Source organism: Balaenoptera physalus (genome assembly GCF_965194825.1).
Source record: "Balaenoptera physalus genome assembly, chromosome: 14".
In the NCBI taxonomy this organism is placed as follows: domain Eukaryota; kingdom Metazoa; phylum Chordata; class Mammalia; order Artiodactyla; family Balaenopteridae; genus Balaenoptera; species Balaenoptera physalus.
The window spans coordinates 71,107,513-71,131,267 of NC_138893.1; the positions used below are offsets into that span (position 1 = coordinate 71,107,513).

The window sequence follows — 23,755 nt, forward strand, 5'->3', positions numbered from 1 at the left end:
AAAAAAACCAGTGTCCCAGCTCAAGGCATTCAGGAGGAGGAGTTCCCTTCTACTCATGCGAGGGTCAGCCTTTCTGTTCTAATCAGGCCCCCAGCTGACTGGATGAGCCACCTCAGGAAGGGCAATGTGCTTTATTCCATCTACTGATTCAAATGTTAGTTTTGTCCAGGAACACCCTCACAGACACACCCAGAATAATACTTGACCAAATGTCTGGGCACCCTGTGGCCCAGTCAAGATGACATAAAAATCAACAATCATAATAGTATTTGCACCATACAGATAGGATAGAGAGAAATAATCCTAAAAATGTAGACAATAGGAAAATGTAGTAAGTAATTAGAAAGTCATGTCTGTTGAGTATGTATTGCCTTTGTTTCTAATATAGTTTATTTAATTGTAAGTTTACATAATTTAATTTCTAATGATGTCTGTGTTAAAATTACAACATTCCTAAAAATTTAACAATCAGCTCTCAGGGCTATTGGGACCAGCTGGCTGGTCCAGCACACCAGTGGGATGGACAAAAGTGGTGTGCTAGGGAGCTAGAGCTTCAGCGGCCTGGCAACAGAGACTGAGAGTGCCGTAAGCAGGGAGTCAGGGGACATTGGTGCTGGTGACCACTGAGCAGGCGTCTCAGACTCAGGGCTCTGCTATCTGTATGACATCTTTGTATAAATTAGAGAAAGGCTTGCCCTTCTGGTGGCAGATCCCTCTCACCATGCTAGAACACATGGCTTTGCCAGCAGAGCCCAAACCCAGCCCTATTCCCCCTCCTACTGGATACTTTTGTGCAGTGCACAACCTATACAACAGTACCTGTAGCTCTCATGGAGCTGTTTCATGTTGAGCCTTGAGATATAGGCCCCTTTCCACTTTCTGTTCGGGAGACTGATTGGCAAACGTGTACCTCCCTCAGAAGAAGCCTCCCTCGAGGCAAGAGCAGGCAAAGACTGCTTCTGGTGGCTCCAGGCTCAAGGATATGCAATTATCTAATAAAGTAGTGGTTCTCAACCCTGGCCGCACATTGGATCACTGGAGGAGCTTTTACACCTCCCAAGGACCAATGTCCAGACGAGTTAAATTGGAGCTGACAGGGGTGAAACAGAAGTTAGCTTTCAGAGCTCCCTAGTTTGCAGCCAAGGTTGAGAACCACTGATCTGAAGCCATCCTGGCTCTGAGCCAATGATGTTGGTGGGTGACCATCCCACCAAGAGGTGTGCATTTCTGCAAATGCCTTCTGGACAGTTCTGCCCTCCCAATCCTCTCCACTTGTCTTTCAGTGCCCAGAGGTGCCTGGCCCAGAGGAGCCCTTAGAAAATGCAGAAATGATGCAGGGCAGGGAACCAGCAAAGATAGACCCAGGACCACGGCCGGGAGGTAGAGTGCTGTAAGGGCAGTGGGAAAGGGGGCCATCTCTCTGTCTCTACTCCTAATTGAGGCCCGTATTTCCCCTCCTTGGCTTCGGATTCCTGCCTGTGTAAGAGGAGTGGGGCAATTCCTTCAAATAAAAGCTTACTCAGGAGGCCACCATATTCAGCAGATTCCCTTGCTCTGCTCTTGTCCTCACCCCACCCTCCCTCCTGGTGGCCTCAGAGGAAGCTGGAAGGAACAGAGTGCTGTGGTGTACGGTTTGTAAACTTCAGGAAGGAGGGGGTGCTAATGTCCCTTCCAGCTGGAACCCATGGATCCCTTCATCCAAAGAAGTACTGGGAACGTGGTCTGAGGGCATAGAGAAGGAAAGAGCTAACTTGCCCCCGTCCCATGCCCCCCACCATTCTCTGATGCAGAGTTCAGATTAGCTCCTGCCCTTTTCCCAGCTTCACTCTGGGCTTGAGCTTAGAGCCTCTGTGGTTTTGCCCATTTCCAATGCTGATCCCCGGAAAAGCAGATGGGTAAGCTCAGCAGCTAAATATCATCCAGGGAAACAGCTGCACAGAAAAAGCTCCCGGGAGTGGTTTCTTAACCAAAACAAGTGTGAGTGGACCCAAACTAAGTCTTCAGGGTATTTTTCCTGCCTCTGGCTTGGAAGTGGTCCAGGCTGCATTACTCACAGGCCTTCGTGATTGCTCAAGATGTTGTCAGTGGCCATGGGACCTCCCTCTGTGACCCTGATGTGACTTGAGGTTTTCCAGCTCTGTATCTCTCCTCTCCTGCTAGATGGCCTCTGTCCCAGCCTGATCTGACCTTTACCTGGGCCCAAAAAAACAGGAGGGCGATTCTGTCATTTCAGTGGTGTTTCTCGAATCTGCCCATCAAGCCAATATTCCTCATGGGGTTCCTGGCCTGAGTCCAACCTGAGGCTCAGGGCTGGGTGTGCAGAAGGGGCATTGGGCAGTCTGAGGGACACAGATAAGAGCCCTGAGGAAGTGCTTACTGTCTCTCCTTCTGGAGGTAGAATCAGGACAGTTTCATGGGAGACTTGCTTAGAATGATCAGACTTCTGTGGCTGAAACACACACTCCAGAGAGAAGGAACTGGGAGCACACAGGAGCAGGGGCTGTGCATGCATACGGTTGTGTGTAGCATTAGCAAGAGAGGTCACAGAGGAAACCATGGCCAGTAGCATAAAAGGCCTTGAATGTCATAGCAAACTTACTTATGCTTATTCATCCCTTCTGAGGAGTAGCTGAGGGCCAGAGTAAGTGACTGGATGCTAAGTAAGACAGCTTTGTCTCCAGGGATTCTGCTCTCTCCCTTTACCCTGGCGATTTGACCTACCACATCCTGGTGAGTCCTTAACCTCTCCCATCCTCCCCTCCTCTCCATAGTCCAGATCCTGTCCTTCCCAGCACGGACAGCTGCAGTGGACCCCTCAGCCTCTGGACCCTCTTCCTTTCCAGCTACTAGAGTTGATTACACATCAGTCCGGCATTTGGGGACCAGCGGACATAGCGGCACTTTGAAGATTAGGGTGGGAGCATGACCGTTCAAAGCAGAGAGGTCCCTGTTCAAATCCCTCATCTTCCACCTATTAAGAGGATCACACAGTACCCAGGCCCAAAGAACCCAGCGCCAGGCGCAAATGCCTGACAGGGCACATGGGGTGATTTCAGGGGCACAAAGTCTGGTCCTCACCATCTAGCAAGTTCACTGAGGGCTCTCAAGCCGGGAACGTTCACAGGAAGTGGTTGGAATCAGGGTACTTAGACTGGCATCACAGAGAAGCATAGGCTGTAGAGACAGCCTGGGTTCAGGTCCCAGCCCTGACAGGATTGTGTGACTCTGGGCAAGATATTTAACATTTCTGTGCCTTATTTTCTTCATCTGAAAAGCCATGATAAAGGCTTCCCTGCCTCAGGGAATTTGAGAATTAAATGAGATACTGAATATAAAGCACCAACCTCAAGGGCACATAGTAGGCACCTAATAAATGAGAACAGTTACTGTGATTGCATTTCTCGGGCAATTTTTAGGATCTTGAGTCTGAACCTCCCAAAATTCCCCACCGTACACTCTTTAGAACTCTACTAGTATTAAACAGAAACATGGCAGTTAGCAGAGATTTCACTACCCAGTGAACAGTTTTTGAGATCCTACTTACTATGTGCAAGCCCTGAACTAAGTGCTTCACCGCATTCTTATTCCTTTCACCTTATTAAGGTGGCAAAAAATTAACATCCCTAACCGGCTTTGCTGGACCAGTCCCCTGAGGCTCTGAATATGCCAAAGCTGCACGCTCCTTCTAAGACACACCTGTCTTTCCACAGTTGGAACTGTCATAGACGGCCTCCTGGGCCCTCCTGGCAGGAAACATCAGGCAGAGCAGGTCCCCAGTGGACGGACCCTCGAAGGATCCTTGGCCCGCCCGGGCCTCGGCCACCCGCTGCCCAACTGCCGGGCCTTGGCAGGGCGTGAGGGACCCCGGGCGGCCAGAGGCCGTGCATTTCCTGCGGCCTCTTGGTGGCTCCAGCCAGTGGCGCGCACCCCCGACAGGCCCTCCCCGTGCAGAGGGCGGATCCGAGCTCGGAGCCCGCCCGCCCTCTGGGACCATCGGACCAGCTGGGACCGCGCGCTCCGCCCGGCTCCTCCCTCCCCGCCCTCCTCTCGCCTCCGCCCGACCCGCCGCCAGCTCCGCTCTGGGATGGGCTGTGCCGCGTGCGCCCCGGCCAGGCGGAGGGACAGTCAGGCCTTCCCGCCCTGGCCCGGTGATTGATCAGCAGCGGTTACTGAGCCTCTTAATGGTTCGCTTGGGTGGGAATTAATTCTGAGATGGATAAATAATGCACTGAGGTTTACATAGTCCAAGGCAAGCCGTCGGTCCGGAGCCAGGAAAGGCAGCCGAGGGAGCCTCGCTGGTGACGCCAGCGGCCATGGGGGCCCGAGCGGGGCATGAGGGGCAACTGGGCCAGAGGAAGAGAAAAGGGAAGTGGATGACAGCATGATCGGCCCAGCGATTCCGTCCAGGAGGCGGCAGGAACATGCTGAGCCCAAAGATGAGGCAAGCCAGGAGGGGTAAGTCCAACTTCCTGAGGTGGATCTGGACACAGTGTGCGTGCGTCTGTTGGCCGATGGGCGTGGATACTCAGCTGGCTGCCACGCTGGGGTCAGATGGGGCAGGCGTTCTGGAGGCATCTTGATGACTGACAGCCCTCTCTAGTGACGCTCCTGGGGTCTGTGGGGGTCACACCTGAGACTGCCAAAGGGCGATGGCCAGCTTATTGACCCAGTGGGTGTGCAGGCTTCACCCCACATTCCATGTTTTACAGAGTCCCTGGCTTGCCCAAAGTGACCGGGTGACAACTCTGGTAAAACTTTAGTTTTCTACTAAAAGGGAAATGCTGAATGCTCAAGATTTGCCCTAGCTGCCAAGACAAAAGTAGCCCTCACTAGGAAGGGCAATGCCCTGGCTTCTCCAGACAGCCAGGTCCCAGTGAAGGTCTTCATTCTGGCTACCGGGAGGCCGCTCTGCAGAGCCTGCAGGAGCTGCCACAGCTGGGCTGCAGGAAGCAACCCCTCAGGCAGGCAGGGGCTCTCCCCGGGAGAACTCCCAGGAAGCAGAAGGGCCTGGAGTTGTGGGTGTTGGGGGTGTCTAGAGATAAGTAAGAGATGCGAGTCGGGAGAGCCTTGCGGGGTGATCCTGCAGCCCTGGGCTGGCACCCCAACCAGGCTGCGGCCCTGCAGAATGGCCTGGGGCCTCAGGACAAGTCTTGGGGCTAGGGACAGCATCTCCCTGGACAGCAACTTCTTGGCCAGTGCAAGTGTCATTTTAGATGAGAGCATCTCTGTTTTAAGAAAATAGAATGTGTCCTTCCATGTGGCCAGTGTTTGTGGAGGGCTGAGCCTCCCTTGTGAGCAAGGAGCACAAGGAGGTTGGTTTGGAGCTTGGAGGTGGGTGGAGCTTCTGCCTGGGGAGCTTGGAAACCGTGCTTGCCTCACCCAAGTGTTTGTGTATTTGAGGCAGGAACCCTCCAGGCTCTTGTGAGCTCACGGGCACACACCCATCTCATTAGCACGCTGCAGGCATTTGGATGACTTTCCTGGGCAGGCTGGCCCTCTAGAGTGTAGTCAGAGCCCCTCCATGGGGTGCTCGGAATGGGCTGTCACCTGTGGGCCCCAGTGGGCAAAGGAGGACTGTGCATGGCTCTGCTCAGGGGTAGCAGTACCGCCTGGTGACGATGCAAGGGGTGGGCTGGGCCAGGCTCTCTAAGAGAGCTTGGGTCCCCTCTCCCACTCCTGTCTAAAATGCTGGCCACACTTGGCTATTGAGCACGCGACGTGTGATTAATCCAAACTGAGAAAAATACACACTAGATTTTGATGACTTGGAAAAAAAGAACGTAAAATATCTCAATGATTATTTTACATTGGTCACCTGCTGAAGTGACAATACTTTGGATATATTGGGTTAAATAAAATATGGATTAGAATTCATTTCACCTGTTTCTTCTTTTACTTGCTTCTAATGCAGCTACTAGAACATTTACTATTACATACGTGGCTCACATTATCTTTCTGTTGGATGGGGCTGGTCTAGAAAGAAACCAGTGCTTTGCAACGGGGTCTCAGGAAGCCTGCCTTTGAAATCTCAAACTTCTTAAAAACATTTGTTCTGGGTCAGTGGTTTTCAACCGGGAGCTATTTTGCCCCTTGGGGGACATTTGTGGGTGTCTGGAGACATTTTGGTTGTTCCAGCGAAGGAGTGCTACTGGCATCTAGTGGATACAGGCTGGGCTGCTGCTAAGCATCCTGCAATGCAGAGGACGGTCCCCACAACAAAGAATTCTCCAGCCCCAAATGTCAATAGCACTAAGGTTGAGAACCCGTCTAGTAGATGATATTATCTTGTAGGATATGTTAAAAGATAAAGTTTATGGTGCTATATATCAGATATTTATAAGATAATCATTTACCCATAAAAATACATGATCATAAACCATGACAAGGAGTATTCTAAGAGCATAAGAACATATACTACAAATGAAGCTTCCAGAGGAAGCAAGTGGTGCTTGAGCTGTGAGCTGAAGAATGGTGGGGCTACCTAGGCAAAGGGTGGTGGAGGGAGGAGGCCACGTTTCAGGCAGCGATCGGCACGTGCAGATGCTGTGGGAGGGGAGGGGCACACAGGGCCAGGAGGCTGGGGCTGGACACCAGGTCAGGAGTCAGATCACGCAGGGACATTTCTGGAGGAATACAGGCCAAAATTATATGTGAATGCCTCTAAGAAATTGGGCTCTGGTAGAAGGAAGACCTTTCCTCAAAATTCATCCCCCTCTGCACCTTTCAGGAGTTGGGCAAGCTACATGTCATAAACCCAGCCTGTCTATAGGATACAGATCACAGGCCCTGGTATCCACACACTGCCTTGTCCAGACTGCTCCAGACGATACGTATTGCAGACATACTTCCAGGCTACACCACCACCTGGGTACAATGGGTTGAGTGAAAAAGACCTGGGGTCACTTTCTGGAATAGTTAATAAAACCAGCCCCTGTCAGCTGGCTCAGAAGCCTTTGCTGCTCTGCAGATAGGGGTTTCCCAAGGACTCTTCCCCAGGGTCATGTTGGCTGTCAACTTCCTGGAAGGTCCCCATCCAGGCCAGCCCTGAGAGAGCTGGCAAAGGCTGCCATCATCCTAAATCTGTCCCATGGAGGGGGAGATGTCAAGATTGAGAATCTCCCAGGAGAAACCCTACTGTCGCTTACCTGCATATAAAACTAAGTTTGGTCAATCTGAGCTCAACTTCCAAGAAGTAGTTAGAGGCAGATGAGGCAGGTGTTGTACACACACACACACACACACACACACTGAAAAGGACAATAATAATTCAGAAAAGTAGGGAGGCACCTAAACCAGCTGGGAATGTCCCAAAACAGGCCAGTAAATTCAAACAGTGTGCTTGCTTTTATGTGCATCACACAATTTAGACTGATTTGGGAAAGTGGTCCAGATTGGTTCATACCAGCTCACACTGGCCATTAATACTGTGATTCTAGCTTGCTATTGCCTGCTTAGGACCAGTTCAGACTCACCCTAGCTCGTCATGGCCTGTGGAAGCCAGACCAGGCCATTTGGACCCAGGTGTGGTTAGCTCTGCCCCACTCAGCTCCTGCCTGACTCCCAGGGTCCCGTCCAGGGAGCCTTTGCTGATGCCACGCCTGGTAAGCTCTAACTCCACTGAGAATTGTTGCCATGTTTCCAGAGTGGGAATGCAAGAGACAGGTCACCCCACCCCTGCCAGTTTTCCCAGGAGAAAAATAAGATAAATTTACTAAAACTCCATGAATTTATCACACAGTGGAGCAAGTCACAAGTGCACATGTTCTGTGACACTGTAAAAATTGCAATTTATTTTTTAAGATAGAAAATAAAAACATAAGATTGGCACCCTCTGTCCTGGGAGCAACGTGGGTAGTTATCCAGGGTGAGGAAGGGCAGCGGAGCCCCAAGCCATAAGCTCATGCCCATCACCAGATTCTGTGAGAGGTACCGGGTTCATCCCCATCTGTCCAGGCCATAGTCAGAACAAAGGCCCAAAATACTTGACCCTGATGCTACCCCAGCCTGCTGGGATTGCTCCCTTTCCTGAAATCCACTGACCCAGGGTCTGCTTCTTCAAAGATTTGTGTATTCCCCCAATCTTGATTGAGGCCTCCTCTGTGCCCGTTAGCACTGCCCAAAATAAAGGTTTATTGATCTGGTCTTGCCCTGTTCCACAAGGATAAGGTATGGAAGGCAGCCGTGTTGTTTTACCTCCCAAAGAGCTCTTGACTCTGCCTGTCTCACTCAATCTCATGTTATCGTCCCAGCCATCATCATTTCTAGCCTGTGGCAATAACACTCTGCCTCACCCCACCCGCTCCCGTCCATTCTCCATTCCAAAGCCAGAGCCATCTTTTCAAATGTAAATCCAGCCTGTACCCACCTCCGGCCTCCTCCTCCAGCCCCAGCTTGGAATCCTTTGGTTGGCTTCCCCATCGCTCTTTGGGTTAAAATCCTAAGTCCTTACCATGGCCCGTAAGGCCCCTCTTACAGTCTAGCCACTTGTCAAACCTCCAGCCTCCTCTCACTCTCCAAGCTCCAGCCACACTGGCCTTCTTCCCATTCCTCAACTGTTCCATGGGCCTCCTACCACAGGGCTTTGGCACCCTGATTCCCCAGCTGGAATGCCTCCTTCTGTCTGTCTGTCTGTCTCTCTCTCTCTCTCTCTCACACACACACACACACACACACTTCTTAACTCCTATTCACCCTCCAGTTCTCAGCTCAAGTGTCGCCAGCCAAGGAAGTGCTCCCACACACCCCAGTCTAAACTGGGTCCTCTGCTCCGTGCTCTCCTTTCCTTTGTAGCACTTACCTTGGGTTGTAGTTGTACACTCCTGAGTGTGACTATTTGGTGAATAACTGTCACTCCGCTAGACTGTGTGCTCCAGGAGAGCAGGGGCCATTTCTGGTTTTGAATATCATTATACCCCAAAGCCAGACATCTGGTAGGTACTCAATACATTTATGTTGAATGAATGAATGAGTGACTGAGTGGCTTAATAGCAGAGAAAGCATTAGCCTGGGACGCTGAAGCACTGTCTCTAGACCTAACTGGTCCAGGTCCTTAGGAAAGTCAGCCCTCCCTTGATTGATTTATATGTTGCAAATATTTTCCCAATTTGTTGCTTGCCCTTTACTTTTTTTTTTTAAATTAATTAATTAATTAATTTTTAAAAAAATTTTTGGCTGTGTTGGGTCTTCGTTTCTGTACGAGGGCTTTCTCTAGTTGCGGCAAGCGGGGGCCACTCTTCATCGCGGTGCGCGGGCCTCTCACTATCGTGGCCTCTCTTGTTGCGGAGTACAGGCTCCAGACACGCAGGCTCAGTAGTTGTGGCTCACGGGCCTAGTTGCTCCGGGGCATGTGGGATCTTCCCAGACCAGGGCTCGAACCCGTGTCCCCTGCATTAGCAGGCAGATTCTCAACCACTGCGCCACCAGAGAAGCCCCCTTTACTTTTATATCAAGGGCTTTTTTCCCCCAGATGTATATAAGTTTTTAATTTTTATGTCATCAACCTATCAATATTTTCTTTTAGAGTTTCTGCCTTTGTTTAGAATATTTCAAAATAAAATTGATGTTGTGATTAAGGAGGCTCCTTCTTTTAAAGGAGATCATTAGCCTGATGAGCAAAGCTCCAGTAGCTTGAGCTATTTTCCTTCATAGGAGTATCAATGTCTTAGAAGCCCTGATGAATGTGCAGAGCCTGGTCAATACTCTGGGGTTACAGAGAGAAAGCTCTATGAGTGAGATGAAGTACTTTCACTGGCCTTATTTTTCTTGATTTTCCCACAAGTAAGCAAACCAACATTTATTGTGTGCCCTCCGTGCTCCAGACATTTCCATTGTACTTATTTAATTCTCATGACTACACTATGATGAGGCATCATTATTCCCATTTCAACAGATGTGGAAGGAGAATTGCGGGTACCCTGCCACCAAGTGGTGGAATTCATATTCACGTCTATCCAGTGCTGAGGCCTATGCCCTCTCCCTAACCCAGCACAGGGATTCACACTATCCAAACACCACTGCAGGTGGCCCTGCATGTCTCCAGGAGAGCTATAAATTCTTTGAGTAATAAAATGCAGTGTGATTTTTAAGAAGATGCCCACTGCCTGTGAATACATGAAAATTAGATTTGAACAACTGTTGGAATATTTAAGGTTGAATTATTGATACATAGTAGAACACTAAGCAAATTAAAAGGCAAGCCAGTTATGAACTCCAGGGAAAACAAAAAGTGGTGCACAAAATATTACAGTATACTACATAGCTCAGCTGGGACTAGCAATTACGTAGTACTAATAATGCAAATTCTGCATATTGATCCAACTAAAAATACACTGGGAGGATGGAGTGGGTGCTTATGTGTGATGGGGACAGGAGAGTGAAATAAATAAAATCCTCATCTTCCATAGAGATCAATAGATAACATTTAAAATGGAAAAAATCAAGAAGTGATTCAGCATAAAAACAGACCATAAATTAATGGAGCAAAATAGAGAGCCCCGAAATAAACCCATGTATATGTAGTCAATTAATTTACAGCAAAGGAGCCAGCAATATACAACAGACAGTATATGGAAAGGACAGTCTCTTCAATAAATGGTGTTGGGAAAGCTGGACAGTCACAAGCAAAAGAATGAAACTGGACCCCTATCTTTCACCATACACAAAAATCAACTCAAAATGGACGAAAGACTTGAACATAAGACCTGAAACCACAAAACTCCTAGAAGAAAACGTATGGGGTTGTCTCTGACATCAGTGGTGGCAATCATTTTTTGGATTAGACACAAAAAGCGAAGGAAAGGAAAACAAAAATAAACAAGTGGGACTACCTCAAACTAAAAAGCTTCTGCATAGCAAAGGGAACCACCAACAAAATGAAAAGAAACAGAATGGGAGAAAATATCTCCAAATCATATATCCGATAAGGGGTTAATATCCAAAATATACAAAGAACTCATACAACTCAATAGCAAAAAAGAAACAGATTAAAAAATAGGCAGAAGAACTGAATAGACATTTTTGCAAAAGAAGATACACAAATATCCAAGAGATACATGAAAATGTGTCACTAATCATCAGGGAAATGCAAATCAAAAACCAGATCGAGATATCACATCATAACTGTTGGAATGGCTACTATCGAAGACAAGAGATAACAAATATTGGCAAGGATGTGGAGAAAAGGGAGCTCTTGTACACTGTAAATTCGTGCAGTCACTACGAAAAACAGTATGGCGGTTCCTCAAAAAATTAAAAATAGAATTGCCATATGACCCAGCAATTCCACTTCTGGGTATATATCTAAAAGAAATGAGAACAGGATCTCAAGAGATATCTGTACTCTCTTGTTTATTGCAGCATTATCCACAATAGCCAAGACATGGAAACAACCTAAGTGTCAATCAACTGACGAATGGATAAAGAAAATGTTATATATAAAAACATATATATATATGAATAGTTTCCAGCCATGAGGAAGAAGGAAATCCTGCCACTTGTGACAACATGGATGGACCTTGAGGACATTATGCTTAGTGAAATAAGCCACACAAAGAAAGACAAATACTGCATAGTATTACTTATATGTAGAATCTAATAACAAAAACAGAAAAAGCAAACAGAAACAAAAAGTAGAAAGTGGTTGCCGGGGCTGGGAGGTGGCAGAAATAGGGAGAAATTGGTAAAAGCGTACAAACTTTCAATTATAAGATGAATAAGATCTGAGGATCTAATGTATAACATGGTAACTATAGTTGATAACCCTGTATTGTATCATTGAAATGTGCTAAGAGAGTAGAACTTAAATGTTCTCGCACGCACAAAAAAGATAAATATGTGAGTTGATGCATGTGTTAATTAACTAGATGAGGGTAATCAAAAAGTGAAAGAAAGAAATAGCGATAAATAAACACTATTTGGAAATGTGGAGGTAGGGACTTCCCTGGTGGTGCAGTGGTTAAGAATCCACCTGCCAATGCAGGGGACACGGGTTTGAGCCCTGGTCCGGGAAGATCCCACATGCCGCGGGACAACTATGCCCGTGTGCCACAACTACTAAAGCCCGAGCACTCTAGAGCCCACGCGTCGCAACTACTAAGCCCCCGTGCTGCAACTACTGAAGCCCGTGCACCTAGAGCCCGTGCTCTGCAACAAGAGAAGCCACCGCAATAAAAAAAAAAAAAAGAAATGTGGAGGTAAATACCAAAGGAGCCAACTGAAGTGGCTGCCTCTGGGGGCTGGGGAAGGGAGGGGGTGGGAGAGCAGGAGCCTGCCAGGTCTCACCCTAAAGCTTGCAGGGCTGTGTGAGGTGTGGTCAAGAAGTGATAGACTGGAGGTCACCTGACCTCATACCAGTTCACACTGGAAGATTGTTCAGAGGGAAGTTTCTGCTCTTAAGGGGTGACCATGGGATTCATAGGCCTCCTCTGATTGCTTGGTTCTGAATAGTGTGGCCTTCCCGAATATGCCCATGGTCATCCCATGCTGCCCCCACCCAGGCTTGTCAGGTGCTCTGAGGGCTCCCGAAAACAGACCACCTCTAGGGCCCTGAGCGTGGGACAGCAAAGGGCCAGTAACCTAATTAGGTGATATGGCATCTGCTTTGCCTGAGATGCAGAGAGAATCTAAATTCTCTGAAGAATTTAGACCCAGAGGCACATGCACTTGGCCAACCGTGGGCCTGCTACGCAGGAAGGCAGTGAAGGGATCAGGTGATGCGGCAGGGAGAACAGACCCATCCCACATCCAGGTAGGGCTCTCAACAGGGGAGTGATGTGTCTGGACAGAGCTAGACAATGGTGCTGGCTGCACTGTGGGCAGTGGGTCTACAGAGAGTGACCCTGAGAGCAGGGAGAAAAGAGATAGATGTTCAGTAAATGCTGTGGGATTGATGGTGTTTCCTATCTGCCATCTGCAGAGGGCGTGAGGGGACAGCAGGACCGTTGTCAGAGCACATCTACTGAGAGCATTCAGCCACTGCCAGGCAGGTTCCCCTGCTTCTGGACACACCCCAGCCCCAGACCACCAGTCCTTCTGCTGCCACCGAGGCTCTTGTACTAGGAGATGAAGGTGGCAGTTTGTGTCCTGTGAACCCAGGCCTCCTCCCTCCTCCTGCCTCTCTTCCCAGATACCAACTGATGGGAAAACTGAGTTCTTCCGTGGGAGATACCCAGAGTCCATAACCCAGCACTCTTAGACACTCAGGATATAAGGCACTTCCAGATGCTGGGCTCCAGGAACTCCAGGCTGGACTTTTGGCCCCAGAGAACTGAAGACTTGTCCATGACCTTCACGTTTGCAGACAGGAATAAATGATTTATTTGCAAGACAGACCTGAGCTGGGTTAGACCTAGACTGGGAGAGCTGCCTTGGGCTCCCCCAACCAAGGCAGCCAGGGACCTGCCTGACTGCTGAAATCATCAACAGCCTCCATGATTACTTAACCAAGGGTGGAGAATGTATTGATCTAAGCTAATGGCCCGTAGGCAGGCAGAAATGAAATTTATAATCAATATTGAATTACATCGACTCCACTGATCCCTGGCTCCTGGTGAATGGCTTGCTAATCTGAACAGGAGCAGAGGCAGCAAACCTAGGGCCAGCTGCTCCCAGATGAGGTCCAATAGAGGGAACAGAGTTCTCCCAAGGCCTCAGCCTGCAGCAAAGAGAAACAGTACTCACCACCGTTCATCCTTTCAGCACTTCTCTGTTTACAAAGCACTTTCAAAGTGTCATTCATTTCTTCCTCACCATGGTCTAGGAAGTGGATAAGATTTGTATTTTGCTCTCATTTTATGTGGAAACCTAGGGCTCCAAGAGGCTAAAGAGCCTACAAATCCTGTGCCCTTTCCATGACCTCAGTTGGCCTCTCCACTCCCACCACCAAACTAGGAAAAGTAGGAAAACTACATTCCCTGTTTCCTGCTCCTACTTGCGTTCCTCTGATTACAGGAGTAGAATCAGTGATCTTGTGCCCTTAAACCTTTCATCATGTGGAAACAGGCCATGGGTAGGAGAAATCCTGCTGGCAGATTTCTTCCAGCCCAGGAGGATCATCTGTAGAGGCACAAGGTCTCTTGGATTTGATCTTTCCCATCTTCTTTGAACTTGAGGATTCCTGTCTTATGTCCACTCATTCATTCAGCAAGCATTTGAGAGGCTCTCTGCTACATTCCAGGAATCAAGCATGAGGAGGGCACCCTCTCTGGCCATGAGAAGCTCACAAATCAACACAGAGGTTTGAGAGGCATGTGTCCGGCCAGAAGTGTGTGCCATCTATGGGGTGGCATAATGGATGGCAGTCAAGCCCCTGCTTTGGGAACCTGCTAGAGGAGTCTTCACATAGTAGGAAACGGCTGCACCAACACTTCAAGAGTGTCAGGGCTCATCAGGCGGGCAAGCACAGAGGTGCAGCTGTCTGGCACAAAATGGCCTTTGTGGGGACCAGTCGTTGATCTGGAAAGAGTGGGGTGTGTGGTATGAGTGGGAAGTGAAGCTGGAGACCTGAGTGCACACAGGCTCACAGAGGCCTTCTCATCTTCCCGACTTCATACCCATGTCGATAATGGCTAAAGCATAGCCTCTTTAAAGGAGATGCAGCAAGAGGGATCCCACCATGGCAGGGTGGTTGGAGTTCTCATCTTCCCGACTTCATATCCATGTCGATAATGGCTAAAGCATAGCCTCTTTAAAGGAGTTGCAGCAAGAGGTCCAGCCTATGGATAGAGGTTAGATGACGTCCATCAGGCTTGTCTTTCTCAAAGAAAGGGGTTTTTCATTAGTCTTGGTAGGAAGGGGTTAGGGTTTGGTCTGTTCTAGGGCAGGGACATGGGTCCTGTGAGAGTCAGGGTTAAGAGCCTGAGAGCCAGACTTTCTGGGTTTAACCCCATGCTCTCTCATCCTGCATGTCTTCCTGTTCCATCTGCTAGGCACACCCTTTCTCCCTCCCCACCTTCCATAGTGTAGGGGAGGAAAAACTTTTCCTCTACCCTCTTAAGTTCTGTGCCTGAGGCCTGCTAATTAAATTGCTAAAAGATTAACAGGAGAAAAGACGTATAAATTTTATTGATAGTTTTAAGTGTATGGGCAGGTGCTTTATAGAAAAGAGGCAGTTAAACCCAGGGTCAGTAAACTGTGGGAAGGTGATGAGGAAAAGTATGGTAGATAAGGGTTGTTTAGTAAGGTTCATTATGCAGACTCAAGTTGCCTCCTGATGATAAGAATCTCATTCTCCTTTTCCTGGTGCAGGACTTGCAAGGCACCTTTACAAAGGGAAATTTATGCCCTGCTTTTGAGCAGAAAGGGGGCAGGAAAAGAGCTCTTCCTGTGTGCTGTTTCTCAGTTGCCTTCAGCTCAAAATAATCAATATGCCAAAGTGGCATATTTGGGGGTGGCATAACCTGATCCCTTTTAACAGCTTACTCCATTCTTTCATCCAGCTTCAGCCTCACTTCTGGACTCCCAACCTCCCAGCCTGACTTCCTTGCTGCTGCCTTCACACTCTCATTTCCCTTTATATGTGCCGAGATGACAGACTCTTGTATTTGGATGTCTCTGTTCTCCCTTTACTTGTACCACGGCAGGCGCGTGCCTTTCATTTCCATACCCCAGTGGCTTGCACAGGGTGGACACCCAGGAGGCCCCATAAGCCCCATGAATGGATAAAAGAACACTGGATCCAGTTGACCCTGGGGGTTCACACTGCATGGAAGTGCAGGTCAAGCAGTTTGGGGGTTGCCCTGCCTCCTGCACCCCCTCACTGAAGACCAGCACCAGCTGAGTCAGGAAACAGACCCAGGAAGAGCCAATAAAAATAATGGTAAAGAAAGTGATCTTTTATGTTGATGTTTTGAAAGCATTAAAATAATCATTATGGAAAAAATCCAAACTTTCTAGACCCCCTCAGAGTTATATTAAAATTAATACTTTTTACTTAAGGGGGGTGGTAGGTTTCCCCTTTGTCCTTCACCTTTCAGGCCCCTAAGTGAGACCCATTAGGAGGGCCTGGCTGATTCTCTAGACCCCTCAGATGGGGGACTTAGCAAAGAACAGATGACCAAGTAGAGCCCAGAAAGAAGCTAAGTAACAAAACAAAATTTTTAAAGGTAAGGGGCACTCAGGAACCATCCTGTAATAAATCATCTGAGGCTCATGCAGTGCTCCCAGGACAGCACAGGAACCTGGCGAGGCCCCCTTGCCCTTAGCTGCAAATTGCATTAACTTCATGAAACCGTCTCGTCCGGCCCCCTCCAGAGTGCCCCTTCCATTACCTCACCTCTCTCTTCTCCATTAATCTCTCTGCCTCAATACTTACCCTTTAAATCAATTCAGCTCTGAGAGCCATCTTGCTCTTTCCCCAGCCCGGCTTTAAAATCCCATTGACTTTTATAAATCAATTGTGTTTTAGTTCAAGTGCAGCCACTCCTCCATGCTCTTGGGCTGCACTAACAGAGCTACAGATGGAAAAACAGGGTGCTGCTGCCACAGCCTGGTCATAAGGCCCTGAAAACGATCAGGTGTGCTAGGTGTGGATCTCCTAAATAGACCCTGAGATGAGTAGTGTATGTGGTAATTTCGTAAGCAGGTGCTCCCAAGGGACACCAGTGAGGGGCGGCAGGGGGGTAGCAGCACCAGGAAGGGGAGAGCCAAGCTGGGGTGCAAAGCCAATAAAGGAGGGGTGTCAGCCTGAGCCCCAGGGGAACTTTGAATGTGAATTGCACCTCTTTATCCCTCCAAGTGGTGTCCAACTAGAAACAAGGCTGCAGGGGCTTTCAGGCTCCCATATGCTGGAGTCTTTGGCCAAGGGCTGTGGGGCGAGGGAGGGATGTAAATTCCTGGGCACTTCCAGTTCTCCCAGTGCCTGCTCAGGATGGCTCCAATAACCCAAGGACAGACTTCAAAACGGGCCAGCAGCCCTGAAAAACCACCCGGGGTAAGCTGTTGGAAGTAAGGGAGCATAAAGACAGGAAAAAGGAATCAAGGGAGTTTGGGCAGAGCTCTGGCATGTTCCACTGTGTAAGGTATCATTAATGTGTTCTCAGCCATTTCCAAGATGCAGCAGCTGCCAGGTATTCTCGTTGAAACACTGGGGGAGTGAATGACCTGCACACCCTTGCTGAGCCCCTCCTTATGCGAGATGGGGTGGAGCAGACAGGCTGGAGTAAACCCAGGCCCAGTAGAGGGGCTCACCTACAGAGAGGGGGCCCCTGACCTGATCCCATAGAAGGTCCACAGGTGGGCCTGGGCCATGCTTCCATGAAGCGTCATCTGTTCAGCCTAGGCATCTCTTTGTGTTGTGGTCCACAGCCCAGCGCAGTGCTTGTTGCAGATAAATCTGCATAAACATTTATCAAACTTGTGATATTTTAATTGCTATTTTAGATCTCCTGAGGGGATTTAGCTCCATTCCAAAAGAGCTCTCTCTTTTAAAGTTTTTATTTTAATTTATGTAAGCAATGCATGCATTCCTTCCTGTATAAAACCACAATACTACAGCCCCGTCCTCCCCTTCATGACCAAAATCACCGTTACAGGTGTGACATGTCCCTTCTATGCAAATGCATGTACCCACTGAATATACCTTGTGAATATACCTTTTGTTTAAGGGGTTGTGTTTTTCTTCCCTTTTTATATAGTTTTATAATTTGTGTATTTTTCTGCTATTTGCTCTCTTCCACCGCTATGATAGAACTTAAGTAAATATTAAAGCAGAAAAGGGGAGATGGAAAGGTTGGGGATACATCTTCTTAAGGGTGGTCAGGAAGTCCTCACTGAGAAAATGGCATTTGAATAAAGAACAAAGGGGCTGAGAGGAAGCCCTATGGGGCCAGGGATGGCAGGTGCAGAGCCGGGAGGCCGGTGCATGGCTGGCCTGTTTGAGGAACAGCAGAGGCCAGTGTGGCCAAGAGCAGGGAAGTGCAAGGAGGTCCGAGAGGCCACATGGCCAGGTCCCAAGGACCCTTGTAGCCTGTAGTGATGGCTCCTACTTTTACTCTGAGTGAGAGGGGGAGTCCTGCAGGGTTTTCATAGGGAAGTAACATGATCTAACTCCCATCTTTAAAAACTGTCTCTGGCTGCCCTGTTAAGAAACTGCAGTGGGGTATGGCAGATGGCAGACTGGAGAAGAGGCTGTAGCAGTAACTCAAGTGAGAAATGATGGTGGCTGGGAATAGGCATGTCTGATAGTGTTTCCATTGACTGAGATGGGGGAAACCATGAGAGGAGTAGGTTTGGGGGTGGGGAAAGACCAGGAGTTGAGCTTTGCCATGAGATGCTGGAGGTGGATGGTGTGATGGACGCCTGGGTCTGGGGTTCAGGGCTGAGCTCTGCACAGGTGCCTTCCACACACTGATGGTGTTTTAACCCATGCGATGGAAGGAGATCACCGAGACAGTGAGTGTGGACAGAAATGGAGTCCAAGGACTAGCCCCCGGTGCTGGACTTTAAGAGGTGGGGATGATGAGGAGACTGAGAGTGGTAGCCAGTGAAGAAGGGGAGAGGCAGGAGAGAGTGGTCTTGGATACCAAGGGTAGAAATGGTCACGGAGGCAGGAAGGACCAACTGAGGTCAAGTGGTATAAGGGGAAGGAATGGATGGGCTGACTTGACCTTGGATTAAGCAACGTGAGGGTCATTGGTGGCCTTGATAAGAGCAGTGTTGGTGGTACAGAGGTAGGGGAAGGCTAACTGGGTGGGATCAAAAGAGAACAGGAAGCAGTTAGGGATGATGAAAAAATTCTGGAGATGAATGGTGGTGATGGTTACATAACAATGTGAATGTACTTAAAGCCACAGTGAACTGTACACTGAAAAATGGTTAAAATGGTCAACTTTATGTTAAGTGTATTTTACTACAATAAAAAAAGAGAATAGGAGAGGAATTGGAAAGAGTGAAGACACCTCTTCTGAGGTGTTTGTTGAAGAGGGGAGCTAACCGTGTTCGCTCATATACATTCACCTCATTCCTTTTAACTTCTGCCGTGCATCCTATAATGTGAATATAACACAGTTTATTTGGCTATTTTCCTATTGTTGGGCATTTGGGTTTTTCCATTTTTAGGGATCACTCAGAGTGCTCCAAGGGCATCCTTGTGTGTGACTACCTAGGCACTTTCTGCAGGAAAGAGGTAAGAAACGGAATTTGCTGGGTTATAGAGTGGGCATGTTTTCAATTTTAATAAACACAGCCCAATTGCCTTCTATAAAGTAGCTTACAATAACTCACAACACATGATATTACTGAACTTTAAAAATTTACCTGCCTAAAGGGTACACAGTGCTGCATCATATAATAGCTATCATTTGTACTTCCCCCTGATTACTACTGAAATCCAGCATCACTACACATCTTTATTGGCTGTTTGTATTTCCTCTTCTGTACATTCACTTCTTTAATTTCTTCAACTCTGACAAACAAAAGATTTACACTTCCCAGTCAGAGAAGAAAAAGAAATAAAAGGAATCTAAATTGGAAAAGAAGAAGTAAAACTGTCACTGTTTGCAGATGACATGATACTACACATAGAGAATCCTAAAGATTCTATCAGAAAACTACTAGAGCTAATCAATGAATTTGGTAGCGTAGCAGGATACAAAATTAATGCAGAGAAATCTCTTGCATTCCTATACACTAATGATGAAAAATCTGAAAGAGAAATTAAGGAAACACTCCCATATACCGTTGCAACAAAAAGAATAAAATAGCTAGGAATAAACCTACCTAAGGAGACAAAAGACCTGTATGCAGAAAACTATGACACTGATGAAAGACTTAAAGATGATAAAAACAGATGGAGAGATATACTATGTTCTTGGATTGAAAGAATCAACATTGTGAAAATGACTATACTACCCAAAGCAATCTACAGATTCAATAAAATCCCTATCAAACTACCAATGGCATTTTTCACAGAACTAGAACAAAAAATTTCACAATTTGTATAGAGACACAAAGGACCCCGAATAGCCAAAGCAATCTTGAGAAAGAAAAACGGAGCTGGAGGAATCAGGCTCCCGGACTTCAGACTATACTACAAAGCTACAGTAATCAAGACAATATGGTACTAGCACAAAAACAGAAATATAGATCAATGGAACAGGATAGAAAGCCCAGAGATAAACCTACACACAAATGGTCACCTTAATTTTGATAAAGGAGGCAAGAGTATACAATGGAGAAAAGACAGCCTTTTCAATAAGTGGTGCTGGGAAAACTGGACAGCTACATGTAAAAGAATGAAATTAGAACACTTCCTAACACGATACACAAAAATAAACTCAAAATGGATTAAAGACCTAAATGTAAGGCCAGACACTATAAAACTCTTAGAGGAAAACAGGCAGAACACTCTATGACATAACTCACAGCAAGATCCTTTTTGACCCACCTCCTAGAGAAATGGAAATAAAAACAAAAATAAACAAATGGGACCTAATGAAACTTAAAAGCTTGTGCACAGCAAACGAAACCATAAACAAGACAAAAAGACAACCCTCAGAATGGGAGAAAATATTTGCAAACAAAGCAACTGACAAAGGATTAATCTCCAAAATATACAAGCAGCTCATGCAGCTCAATATGAAAAAAAAACAAACAACCCAATCAAAAAATGGGCAGAAGACCTAAACAGACATTTCTCCAAAGAAGATATACAGATTGCCAACAAACACATGAAAAGATGCTCAACATCACTAATCATTAGAGAAATGCAAATCAAAACTACAATGAGGTATCACCTCACACCGGTCAGAATGGCCATCATCAAAAAAATCTACAAACAATAAATGCTGGAGAGGGTGTGGAGAAAAGGGAAGCCTCTTGCACTGTTGGTGGGAATGTAAATTGATACAGCCACTATGGAGAACAGTATGGAGGTTCCTTAAAAAACTAAAAGTAGAACTACCATATGACCCAGCAATCCCACCACTGGACATATACCCTGAGAAAACCATAATTCAAAAAGAGTCATGTACCACAATGTTCATTGCAGTACTGTTTACAATAGCCAGGACATGGAAGCAACCTAAGTGTCCATCGACAGATGAATGGACAAAGAAGATGTGGCACATATGTACAATGGAATATTACTCAGCCATACAAGAAACGCAATTATAATTACAAAAGCAAAAAAAAAAAAAAAAAGAAACGCAATTGAGTCATTTGTAGTGAGGTGGATGGACCTAGAGTCTGTCATACAGAGTGAAGTAAGTCAGAAAGAGAAAAACAAATACTGTATGCTAACACATATATATGGAATCTAAAAAAAAAAAATGGTTCTGATGAACCTAGGGGCAGGACAGGAATAAAGACACAGACATAGAGAATGGACTTGAGGACACGGCAAGGGGGAAGGGTAAGCTGGGATGAAGTGAGAGAGTAGCATTGACATATATACACTACCGAATGTAAACTAGATAGCTAGTGGGAAGCAGCTGCGTAGCACAGGGAGATCAGTTCTGTGCTTTGTGACCACCTAGAGGGGTGGATAAGGAGGGTGGGAGGGAGACGCAAGAGGGAGGGGATATGGGGATATACGTATGCATATAGCTGATTCACTTTGTTATACAGCAGAAACTAACACAACACTGTAAAGCAATTATACTCCAACAAAGATGTTAAAAAAATTTTTTTACACTTCCTTGATAGGAAAATGGCATGGGAGTTCCCTGGCAGTCCAGTGGTTAGGACTGGGCGCTCTCACTGTTGTGGCCTGGGTTCAATACCTGGTTGGGGAACTAAGATCCCACAAGCCACACAATAAGGCCAAAAAAAAAAAAAAAAATCATGTCTGGCCCTGCACCTTGATGCTGCCTGCATAGCCCTTTGTCCTTCTATGATAATGAATGAACCTTTGGGTCCTTGCATTCCATTTCCTCCACCCAGGGTTCTGACCTCCTGAGTTGGAGTGACTGGTGCTGTCATCCCTGGCAGCCTCTGTCACCTTGCGGACACTTGGGCGCACTCCTGTGCAGGCTGCTTTTCTCCTCGCTTCCTGGCATCTCTGAGCTGAAGCACTTAGGGCCCCGCTCAGTCTCGATTTTGCTGGGGAAGGATTGTAGCATCCTCGGTGACCAGCACTGACTGGGCTTTGAATCCTGGCTTCGCCACATAACAACATTGCTGTGTAACCTTGAGTGTAACCTTCAGCTTTCTTCCTCTGAGTCTCAGTCAGAACATCTGAGAACTCAGGATTATTCTGAGGAATAAGTGAAATTACTCATGTCAGCTGCTGGGCTCCCACCCCCAACTCTGGCCCTTGCAGGCACTTAGGCATGTCCGTCCCTTCCACTGCCACCCACCCTACCCTCACCCTGTCCACCCATCGAGTTCCTTCTTTCTCCCATTTTCACCCCTCCTGGGCCAGCATTTCTAGGAAGGCCAGCCCAGTGCTAATGCAATGAGGGCTGAGTCTGCCAACACCCAGCGGCTGTTCCAAGCTAAGCCCCCATCACCACCCGAGCAGGCCCTGAAGGAGGGAGAATTTGGATTCACAGACAGGCTGTGCCATTTATGCACGGTGCGACCCCGGTGGCTGAAGAACACTTGTTGGAAGGGTTAAATGAGCAATTCATGAAGGTTTTTAGTGCAGTGTCATTCAGCATATCTTGACTGAGTGCTTCCTATGTGCTGGGCACTGATCTGCAGCACCTCTCTCCTGAGCTGGCTCCCTCCCCCACATCCCATTTCCCCCGGACACATCCTCTTGGATGTCAGAGAGACTGCAAAATCTAACATGTGCACCATCTTGCTGCCCCTACTTGACTGCTGGCCTGTCCCCCTCTCCATGCCGTCAGTCATCAGCCCCGCTTCCTAAATGTCTCTCAGGGTGGCCCCTCCTCTCCACCCTCCCAGAGACTCACCCCACCCTGTACCCTCTGTCTCTCCTCCCCTGGCTTGTGCTGTCAGCTTTCCCAGTTTCCCAACAGCCTGGCTTCCGAGTAAGGATCTCAGGCCTCCAGGGCTCCTGGATGAGTCTGCAGGCCCTGGGCTCAGGGTCTGCTCGCTCAGAACTGACTGCTGGACCGAGACCCCAGATTCTGAATTTAGGATTGCTCCAAACAGGTATGCGCTCACACACCTCACAAGCTTGCAAACACACTCACACATATGCATGCACCCACACTCTCAGACATACTTACAAACATACCCTCATTGTACACTCACAATGGCACACACATGTGTGCACACACTCTTGCACACTGCAGCATGCACACACACACATAAGCACATATGCTTGCAAACACACACATGCACATGCACACTCACACATGCATATACTCTTACACATTCATGCACATACATACTTACATACTAGAAAAAAACACACACTCATGCACACAGACTTTCCCAGGAGGGAGTTGGGCCCCCTAGCTCTCCATGGCCCTCAGTTTTGGGGAGAGGTAGATACATGCACTGCACAAACAACACTACTATACACCAGACTGTTATTCATACTATTCTAAAGGTGAAATTGAAGTGAAAAGAAAGAGACTAATTTTAGTGGAGTGACTCTTGGAGAGCTACATGGAGGAGGTGCAACGGGACCCAAATGTTGAGTGGAAAGTACGACTTTGACAGTGAAGATGAGCAAAAGGGCATTACACTGGGGAGTTGTCCAGTGTGACTAGACCCCAGGGCAGCGATTATTGGAATCACCTGGGCTGCTTCAAAATCCAGATTCCAGGTCCTTCCCCTGGAAGTTGTGTTTCAACAAACCTGGAGACCGGATTTCCTAAGGTCCCAGGTAGGCGTAATATGCAGG

The 23,755-nt window shown here is 47.6% G+C and overlaps 1 protein-coding gene across 5 annotated transcripts in view; it reads left to right on the forward strand.

Moving 5' to 3' along the window:
• Positions 1-23,755, forward strand: part of ARHGAP22 (Rho GTPase activating protein 22) — a 213,636-nt gene that overhangs the window by 53,711 nt on the left and 136,170 nt on the right. For 2 of the 5 annotated variants that reach the window (XM_082425456.1, XM_082425458.1), the window contains exon 1: positions 4,046-4,455. The exons of 2 other annotated variants lie outside the window; for them this stretch is intronic. In XM_082425456.1, the coding sequence (XP_082281582.1) occupies positions 4,422-4,455 (34 nt within the window). In that variant the 5' untranslated portion in view covers positions 4,046-4,421. Of the gene's footprint in view, positions 1-4,044; positions 4,456-23,755 lie in introns of those variants that run through there. One more of the 5 variants, XM_082425454.1, reaches the window with a different exon arrangement.